Source organism: Atta cephalotes, assembly GCF_000143395.1.
Source record: "Atta cephalotes unplaced genomic scaffold scaffold00015, whole genome shotgun sequence".
Lineage (NCBI taxonomy): Eukaryota > Metazoa > Arthropoda > Insecta > Hymenoptera > Formicidae > Atta > Atta cephalotes.
The window spans coordinates 3584492-3595428 of record NW_012130079.1 but is presented as its reverse complement, the minus strand read 5'-3'; the positions used below and the strand labels follow the sequence as shown (position 1 = coordinate 3595428).

General features: G+C 31.3%; 2 protein-coding genes across 3 annotated transcripts; both read right to left on the bottom strand.

Annotated features, from left to right (window-relative positions):
- Nucleotides 1-273: 273 nt before the first annotated feature.
- On the bottom strand, nt 274-1161 carry LOC105618087 (70 kDa peptidyl-prolyl isomerase). The gene has a single exon (XM_012199626.1). The coding sequence runs from the start codon at nt 1159-1161 to the stop codon at nt 274-276; it is 888 nt and encodes a 295-aa protein (XP_012055016.1).
- Nucleotides 1162-1180: 19 nt separating this feature from the next.
- Nucleotides 1181-9614, bottom strand: LOC105618086 (retinol dehydrogenase 13-like). 2 transcript variants are annotated; one of them, XM_012199623.1, is made up of 9 exons: nt 9386-9614; nt 8742-8981; nt 8479-8671; nt 3467-3632; nt 3092-3200; nt 2688-3002; nt 2409-2616; nt 2244-2338; nt 1181-1197 (listed from the first exon to the last, which is right to left on the bottom strand). In XM_012199623.1, exons 1-9 carry the CDS (start codon nt 9612-9614, stop codon nt 1181-1183), a joined length of 1572 nt encoding a protein of 523 aa, XP_012055013.1. The 2 variants fall into 2 exon arrangements, with proteins under 2 accessions (XP_012055013.1, XP_012055014.1); XM_012199624.1 differs by lacking the exons at nt 1181-1197; nt 8479-8671; nt 8742-8981; nt 9386-9614 and adding an exon at nt 3928-4004 and having other exon boundaries at nt 2236-2338.
- Nucleotides 9615-10937: the final 1323 nt, after the last annotated feature.

Sequence of the window (10937 nt, the reverse complement as noted above, 5' to 3'; positions counted from 1 at the left end):
ATATATATATATATATATATATATATATATATCTACATCTGTAACTATGCGCAGTACAATTTTTTAATTTAATGTTATTAATCTGTTTAAGAGGCACAACATTATATAATAATAATTATGTGATGACAATGGTGATAGTAATATTAAAATAATCGAACATAAGTTATCACAAAAATAAATAAAAATCTCATTTTCCTGTTTATAAAATAAATATATTTTATTTCTTAGAGAAATAAATTCGTATGTACAATTACAAAACATTAAAAAAATATTCTAGTAAGTTTTAAACATTCTCTTCATCATATCTTTATTTCTCTGAAGTGATTCTTGCAATTTAGTGTTGAACACATCAAATTGTTCTTTCGCCGAGTGATTAGTAGATTCTAAAGTAAGTACTGCCTTTAAATCTGTTGTAGCTTTTTCGTTGTCTCCCATATTACCATATGCTACTCCTCTTCTATACAAGGCCTTAACATTATTCTCATCTTTGTACAACACCTTCGTACATAGCGTAACAACATGTTGATAGTTCTTTCGCTTCAGTTGACATATAGCCATGTTATTATATAACGCAAGTCTTAAATTATTAATATTATATTCCAACTGCTTATCTAATTTTAAGTCAGCTATCGGCTCCAATGTTATGAGAAGCTTGCAAGCTTTGCTGAATCTGCGGAATGCATCTATGATTCGGGATTCCTTGAATAACTCAGTACTTCTTTCTTTATATCTCAAAGCTACTTGATATTTTTCTTCTGCGCTCCAGTCCCAAACTGGTTTATGGCGTTTACAAAGAACCAATGTGATCTCAAACTTAACTATTATAGATTCATTATTATCTACAGATTCATCTGATTGTTTTAAAGGCATGGCAATGGTAACAAGACTCCTCTCATTGATATTCATCATACAAATTACTCTCTCGATTTTTTCATCAATTTCTGAGCTAGCTTCTCCTATAACTATCATTTTTTCAGACTCTCCATCAAGAATATTAGTATGATATTTCTCTTTCAAATCCATTTCAGACATTCCAGTAATGTTTATGTTCTCTACAATAATAGTGCATGTGGAGCATTCCGTTGGCTTCTTTGTAAAAACATCCGACTTTAGCACTTTCTTTTGAATGCTTTTGTCTGCTGATTTCCATAAATGTGACATCGTGATGATACATCAATGATCAATGCTGTAACATGAAATTATTAATCAGAGATATTAGAGATATTAATATCATATTAGGGTGTAAATTTAACATGCAAATGGTTCAACTTATTTGTTTCAACAAACACTTCTTAAATTCATTTATTTTAGACTAATCACAGGCAGGGAGAAACTTGACTATTCCTTTGGAATGCACTGGATATAGTCCACCAGTTGCGTGTAAGCGCTACACTATACTGCAATACCATGCTGTATACTTCATCATTGCGCTAAATTCTATTCCTGGTTAACTTTTATTTTCAAATTTTAAATGTCACACTGGTGACTGATTCTACACCATCCTTTTAAAACAGTGTAGCAAAATCCCACTTCGTACATTGCGCCGTAGTCAGGGAAACGTCAGAAACATGATACATCGAATGAATTCGCCCAAATTTGCCTATCACATCAGCATGGAAACACGCATGTTTCTATCATGGAAACACGCATTAATGCAACCAAAAAAAACGCCATGCCATGATTCCATCACCAGTTTTTTTTTGTGCCGGCATTTTTCATGACACCGTTGAAATCCATACATTAGCGCCATCGATGAATCCATTTTCAATTTAGGTACTACGTGGCCACAATGCTACATCCTTTTTTTTGACACTGTTGATAAAATCGTAGCAAGAGAGCACTGAAAAATGTTATACGAATTAATTTGTGCTCCATCCATCCATTAATTGTGAGTCGGGAATAGTGAATTCTTAAAGAAATAATGAAAAAATAACAAATTATTATTTTTTTAAATAATGATAATGTTTAATTTAGTCACCAAAGTTGCTTTTAAAAAGTAACTTTCCATTCTCTGGAATTTCAATAAAAGTACAAAAGTAAAAATTTCTTGTATGGATTTCGAATTGCGTGAAAAATTTCTATAAAACATCTTATTTTATTTTATATCGTTAATGTAAATTAAACGAATTTTCTAAATGGAAGGAATTTTAGAAACATGTAATTACTAAAGACTAATATTATATATTTTAAAACAAATTAGTTAGTAATCAGCAGCTGCATATTTCTAGTATATATTTATATAACATTTAATTTTGTCCACTTTTCACTGACTTTCCATAACCATTTTGCCAGGTTATCGTTCTTTGCTTCCTCTGATACTTCCTTAGATTCGCAATTACTGTAAATATAACATTGATATTATATATTTGCGACATTTAACATTTTTTTAAATTTTCGATGATGCTTACTCTAAATAACATCCGGAAACATTTGTAAGACTAGGATCTAATGCTGCGTACAAAACAGATTGAGCTCCATGCCAAGGTGCTTTAATAAATGGCCAAACAAATGGCTTCAGGAATATTCGCGTAAAGAAGTTGTTGTATACAAACATGTGCCGCGTTATGTTCGTATCAACTATACCGGGATGGACAGCGTTCACAGTAACATTGGTTCCTGAAAAATAAGTGTACATCGGTAATCACTGTGAAAATTATAATGAGAATTATATAATTATATTAACTTACCTTTCAATCTGCTCGCCAATTCCTGAGTGAAAAGTATTATAGCTAATTTACTTTGACTGTATGCTCTACCAGCGTCATAATCATTTTCCCAATTAAAATCCTGCATATTTATTTGGCCTGTTCGATGAGCAGCACTGGTTAGATTTACAATTCTGGATGGCGCAGATACTTTCAGGACGTCCAGAAGCAAGTTTGTGAGTAAGAAATGTCCCATATGATTGACTCCAAGCTGCATCTCGATGCCTTCTTTAGTGTGACTCTTTGGACATCTCATCACACCAGCATTATTAATAAGTACGTGAAGTTTATCATTCTCTATAAACAAAATAAGATATTTGAATAAAAATAAGATATTTGAATAAAAACAAAAAATTTCTAACTGTATACTTTTAAATATCAATCACCTTTTTTAAATTGTGTAACAAATTTTCTAATACTTTCTTGTGATGCTAAATCACACTTCCTACAATAAATGTATTTGTTCTTCGTTTCGAGTACAATATTTCGGCGTTCCTACAAGAATAAAATATGATAAAAAGATATAGGATAAAAAGATATAGGTACATAGTCAAATCTTATACTTAGGATTATCTTAAATACAAAACGGTCTTGAAATAAGAACAAATTATAAATATTGCTCTGAATAATATAGTTATTTTAAATGAATATAAAAGCATATAAAAGAAGTTAAATAATCGATTTTTATAATATTACAATATATAATGTCTATTCAATTTCATAATTTATAAATGAGTAAATACTAACGACAATATAATTACCTTTTCACATTTTTCCATGTCTCTGCATGCCATAATAATTCTTGCATTGCGTTTGGCTAATTCTAGGACTGTCTCCCTTCCAATACCAGAATTGGCTCCTGTCACAATGATTACTTTATCAATTAGATCTTCTTTTCCTTCATATTTCGGACCTCCTATATAATCCCTACAAATTTGACATCACTTTTACTCTTTATGTCACAAAAGCAACGAAAAAGTCAAAAACTGTCTTAGTTATCCTAACAATCAACAAAAAAACTGTCTTAACATCAACATTATATGTATGAATGGCAAGATTTATGTATATTAAAAATTATAGCTATATGAATAATTTTGTTTATATTTTTACAGCATAAATATTTATAGATACTGAAAATATTAAAATAAAAAGCAAACATAAAGGAAATAAATGATTGATTTATAGTGTAAAATCTTAAGGTAACTTTCCAGCAATACTATACTTCGTCAGATACGCCACGCCGGCGGTAGTCGCCACCATGGAAGTGTAAACAAGCGATTTTGGGATTTTCCAGTTCATTTTCACTGATCAAGTCGTGGATAAAAATAAAAAAAAATTAGATTCGTGCAAATTCGAGAAAGAACATAACCAAACTTCGCATTGCATGCGGCGCCATACAACGCGTCACATGTTTAGCTTGCTCCGGTTCGCTCAAATAAGCACGTGCATGAAGCATATACCAATACAAGGCGAAAAAAATCTAAATAAATAAAATAAATTTTTAAGTTCAATGAAGGTATGAGACAATAACTAATTATCATTTCATCTGATTAATTAATTAACCTCTTATTAATATTTAATCTGATTAATTAATCTTTTAGTCCGTATCGAGGCTATCTAATAATGTATTGAAAGTTCATTAGGAAAAACGATTTACTTGTATATGAAATTATATAAAATTTGACTTATAAATGATTATAAAATGTATTGGAATAATAATTATATTTTCCATAAAATATTGATCCTACAAGCCATTCTTAATATTTGTGATATTTATTCTCTATTTCATTAGTTTTATTCGTTCATTCAATTAAAATTATCGCATGTTGCTAAAATTATTTAATCTTCTTTATTATCTGCAATAATTCAAATTTCTAGATGTGAATGAAATTAATGATTACAAAATAAAATCATAATAATTTGAAATATTATAACAAGTTAATGAATCCTATTAATTCTCTAAATTGTTTAGTTATGTTTTTACATATACATTTGTGACAAAAAATATATGATAAAAAAGCAGTTTTGAAGATTAAAATACAAAATAAGAAAACGATAGGATGATAGGAAAGTATCTATAAAAAAAAATTTATTCATGCTTTTTATACATGGCTTGAACATTTTGTAGATTCTATAAATGCATATATAAGTATATACATTATATTTAAATAAAGCTATTCTCTCGACAATTATACTATTTTGCGAATACACGAGTACCGCCGACTTCTTCCACTAGACATCTTGTAGTAGAATCTGTTGTAGACTCGCCGAATCGACACAACGATTCGTTCGTGATTTCGCAAATTGTGTCGTCAAAAACAAGGAAATCTTTCGTTCTCGTTCGTTCGATTTATCCGGGATATGTTAGGTATATGCCAAATGTATGCACAGTACAATTACATTCTTCACCTCTCGCAACTGAAACAGCAGATCTCGTGAACGACCAAGTTCCGTTAAAAATCAACGATTCCCAGCATTCCGATAATTTCAATGTATTTCAAGTAAAAAGGGAAGTCATATATTGTAACATAGATCTAAGACGCTTTTAATTTCATGCAGAAACAAAATAACGATGAGATTGTCATTCGATGTTATTATGTGACAGCAAGTTGCCAAAGCCTTCGATGTTTTACATATTTTCATCAACCCATTTATTTCTCATTCATTTCTTATAACGTAACGAATCAATTTTCTCGTCTTTTTTTTATATCTTTTTGAGATTATCATGTTACACAATCATTCTCTGCGATAAAAGCAAAACAATAGATATACTCATCAGGAGAATCAAAACGTAAAAATTTTCTTTTTCCTATAATCGTATTCAATGAAACGGCAATCGCCGGAGCCATCGCGAATGCTACAGAATAAATTACTACTTGATTAAAGGACAAGGATTACGCTACATTGTTTATCTTATATCGTATATACAAAGTACTTAACAACGTGATGCGTTTCCTCGAAATATAAATTATTAGGTCCCCGCCCAATGCCGTGTTTGCAGAGATAAAAATTTAGCATGTACATCTAAAATTCTTCCCTATATCGCACGATGATTCCACACAAAATTCTTGTACCAATCGCATCGTGATCTCAATACGAGTTCACTGGTTTCCGCAATCTCGACCGGAATTTGTCGAGTTACGCTTCACGCTAACAGTCCGGGAAGATATTCTCTATAGTCTCGATATGGGATGTAACAATCAACGTTAATATTCAGAGGCTTGATCTCGTTTTCTCTCCTGTTCTTATTTTTTTGTAACTGCCAAGAACGCTCATTTCTCAACGTGAGTTAAAATTAAATATTCGCCTGACAGACGTGTATAAATATAATCCATTGCAAGGTAATATACACAAAATCATTTTATGATGTGCGCGCACACCGTGTACTTGGTTCCCTCGAGTTATTTCCAACATCGTGAATATCGGCATGTCGTGATGTACATTACTAATACTAATTATATCACATAATAAGTTTTCTTATTTACAGTAACAGTGCTTCCGTCGTCTATACCTCGTGAAATCTTCTCTCTTTCACAATTGCGTTACAGGGCATTAAACCAATGAATAATTCGCAACTAATTGCTGGTGATATAGAATGTAGTGATATTAATCCAACTTTGTCAGTAGCCTTCAATAAGGCTGTTTCAACAATACATATGAATTACTTGGCGAAAGTAAAATTTGTACAAGTTTTCACAATCTATGAAAAATATATAATTAATCATTACAACTTAGTCTACTCTCATCTCATATAATTACATTTCAGTCTAAATTGTTTCTCCAAAGAAAACAATATTCTCCGTATCTTCCTTCTGTTGTTCGTTAGAATTATTGACTTTTTTCTACAATTCGGTTTAATGCTGTTTTTGCTAAATACCTCATTACGTTTTAAAATTTATACAATATTATATGAAATAACAATATAAAAGAAGAATATTAATTTTGAGAAGCATAAATCACAAAAATAAAGAAAATCTTTATAGTTTTATATCTTATTACGAAAATATCTTATTATGAGAATGAGTTATCCATTGTATAATAGCACTCTGTATAAAATATGATTTATTTATAAAAAAAAGAAATTTGTTAAAAGAATTTGATAGATATTGAACGTGATATATAATTTCTTTTCTTCTGCATCGATATTGATAAAATAAGTTTTATTTAAGAGTAAGTGACATGTGACGTTAATATTTGCAAAAGAAAAAGAGAATACTGCAAAGTACATTAAAACTTAAATTGTATAAAATGTTCCTTTTATATTTTAATGTACCATTGCTTCAGTCATTTTAAATTCATTTTCTTTTCCCTCTTGCTTACAGGAACTTTGCTGCAATTGAACATTGCTCCATATCGTGAGTACATCCCAAAATGTACTGACAGCTCTGACAAATCTATAATTCAAGCGTGCCATAATTATTCAGTGTTATTAGTACATTTCAGAACGCATCTAATGTTAATACAACTGTTGTAAAAATATTAGTATCTTGCTTCGACATTCAGACTAGATCGTGAAAAACTGATCTGTCTTTCACTGCTATTTGCGTAAAAATCGCAAAAAGCACGATATCGTGTCATTATATAATGCGAAATAACAAAACAGTTCCGTCCATGCTAATTACAAAAGTCGGATTTATCGCGTTATATACAAAATACATACATACAGATCCTTTAATAAGATAAAATATACGAAGGACGAAAGTATAACATATTTTAGAAAATCGAAAGTAAATTTTTATAAATAAAAATAAAAATATAAAAGTAGACGGAAAATAAAGTACACTAGTTACATTCATAGCACAGACAATATTCATAGCAAACTTGAAATTTGCTTCGTAATATTCGCTGTACTAAGTCGAGAAAGACATTAAAATACAAACAAAAAAAATGTCAGTAGGATCTAAAGATGCTTTTTCATGTCAACATCAAAATAAGTCATGTGAGACATTGACGAATATCAAGCGTCAATTTTGATCACGTGATTTATTTTGATAGCATGAAGAAAAGGCACCTTTAAATTTCAATTTCAACTTTTAGACTATATATCTCCCCAAAGAGATATGAATGAAAGTTCGATGAAATGAGTAAGAGTAATATGACAATAGCGCGGATATCAGGTACTTTCTTTTCTTCGGAAAACGATATCGTGCTCAGCATCAAAGCTCCAAAGTCACAGCATGGATATATCGAAAAGATGTTTATTACATTTATTTCTGTGATATATCAATATCACATCCAAGTATACTTTAAAGCTTTTCAACGACGGTCCTATACTGAGCATCCAAATGCTGCGTATCGTCAACATACTCGAAACAACATTCCCTATGTCTCTGTATTGCTAATATCCATTTGGTAACATAAAAAGAAGTGTTTTCTATGCATAACGAGCAGTCCCACTCGAATACTTTACTGCACCCACCTAGCACGTTCCTAAGGACTGCTCGATATGTCCAGTCTTCTTTTTACACTGCTTTTTCTGGCTTTCCTCAGGCCATAGAAATCGTGACGTTAATTCCTAAGTTTCCATTGTCAGCAAATAGCTGTGCTATTGAGGTGTCAAATACAAGGCAGTCAGAATTTAAAATTGCAGAGGACACACCCTCATGAATAGAACGCGGCATTGCTTCCCATGTGAGACGTCTTCTATGTCCATTTAGTTCTAGTCTGTTGCACACGATAATTTAATTAAAAAACGTTTATACAAGAGATGGAAACATTAAATCTATTGAATTTTGTTAGATATTATATACTTTCATATAAATAACACAATTACCTGTAAGCGAAGTTCTCTGCTTGCTTCCTGGAGCCAATCAATTGTACAATCGCGAAAAATTGTTGATGTCCATCATATTTCTCCTGTTTCTCAAGCACCAACATGAAATGGTGGCCAAAACAAGATTGCATCATGACCCAATCCACGGCTCCAGGAAGATTGATGTCAGTTGCCAAAAAAACAATGTCTTCGCCTAGAGAACATTCCACAAAAGTATTGTGTTAGAGTTTAGAATCAAGATACAATTAGCATAAATTTATTACCTTGTAAAGTTGTAATGCTTTTGTGGCTCATAATAAGATGCGGCATCACTTGCTCCAGCGATCCTTGCCATTTACAGGACGCACCTGGGCAAGGACAGCTGTATGGACGGAACTCACATGCATCTTCATGATCTGCCTTCTCTGTATGTACCAGCGAAACTGTACAGCCACTAGTGGAGTATTTGCAGGGGAACATTACATTACTAGCCACCTTTTCCATAGCCAAATTACGAATGTTACCTATACACATATTGATCAAATATTTTTGAGGCTTCCACGGGTGCTTTCTACATAAAGATTGCATTTCGCAAGTTTTCTCCATGTCCGGATTCATCCTTGGAATGTTTCGCAAATCTGAAGTGGAATGCAAAGTTCACGAAACGTTGGCATTCCAAGAATAGATCTGAATATGGAGAAAATCCACGAATCGCATAATCTTTATACTATATATTGATCAAATATTCGTTAGGATGCTATTTCATTTGTGTGTTTTTGTCGTATGATAAATGTCGTACGATAAACAGAACAAAGAGGTCCTTTCTATTCCATAACCAATCAATAGACTTGAAAAATTGTTTGTACGACAAAAACGCACAAAAGAAATATCACCCTAAATTTCAATAATAAAGAAAACTACATCGTACCCAATGGACCTCTGCATGTGGGGCAACAGGAAAGTTTCGGTCTGCAATTGGTGCAAACTAAATGTCCACTCTGACATTGCAGAATAGGTGGAAGCACGTAGTCGAAACATACAGGACACTCGAAAAGACTTGCCAGGTCAGTGGAGCTGCTCATGGCGGATACGGACGACGCTGAGGTACTTGCAACTCCTCTCCCTCGCTTCCCAGTGTTGATGTTCAGTTGAGACATTTTGCCTCTTAGATTGTGTACCGATCGCCACTTGAATGACAATCTTTTTTTGTTTTTTCGTGCCGTTCTCAGCAATGCATTTCTGTTTTAACCAACTGATTCATCTCTCTGTAAAACAATATCCATAAACATAAGATATCAATATTTTACTTAACTCCCCCTCTCCCCTGAGTGTCATGTTCTATAGACGCTATCAATGACTATAGAAACCAAGTTATACATGTGCACACGCGTTTTTTTCTCTCTTTTGTCTATACACATCTAAAGGATAAATCTGGCTATTGTTCTTTAATTTCTTTTACAAATGTAAATATATCTTACTTGAGAGACACAATTTTTTTCTTTGATATTTTTAAATTCTTACAATTTAACAACAAAAATTTTTTATTTTCAAATAAGAATCTTTAATCCAACTTTAAAGTGAGATATGACAAGCTCCATATATTATAAATACAATGTTATTTTTACTGTTCTGTTATTATAAAAAAAATATAAAATTCTGAATTAATTTCGTTAATATAATTTCTAAAAATATAATATATAAGATCTAAGAATTAAAATTTAATTAAAAATAATCGAAAAATATTATATGAGTTATTTTAAATGAGACTTAAAACTCTCTCTGTCTCTATCTTTTTTTCATTTTAAAATGAGACAGAGAGAGCTTTAAGTCAAAGTAATCGCTTAAAGTCAAAGTAACGTTGGTGCAACCAGGCCTTAAACTCTTAAATTATCTGAGCCTTAAACTCCACTTAACAGTGCCACTTTTTATTATCTTATTAGTAATAATTATATTTATTAAACCTAAATTAATTTTCTATCTGTAGAAATTCATAGAAAAAAATTCTAAACCTTTTTTTTCATATTTTTTTTCTTAGATAGATATTCATTCTGAGAGAATTCAGGATTTATGTCTACTTAAGAAAGAAAATATATATCTGAAATAAGCTTAGAATTTTCCTCTATGAATATAGATAATGGAAAATTAGATTAGATCTAATGAATCTAGTTCAATGAACATAACTCTAATTATGAAATTTTTAATCGACTAATTTAAGTATACCGTTAAATTATTAATATCCCTAATGGTACTTGTATATATAATGCTAATATCTATCGATTTAAATAATTACAGTAAATTATGCATAAGATGTAAGATGAAAGTATACGAATCAGCGAATGCTGATTTAGCTTGTTGCTGTCACTTAGATCGTCGGTTAGACTATACAATTTCGCCAAAGAACACCGTATTCCGAAATTAGAAAAAAAATGCTGGTTGCACTCTAATCTTCAGTAGTTTTGCCGTGTCACTGTAATTATCAA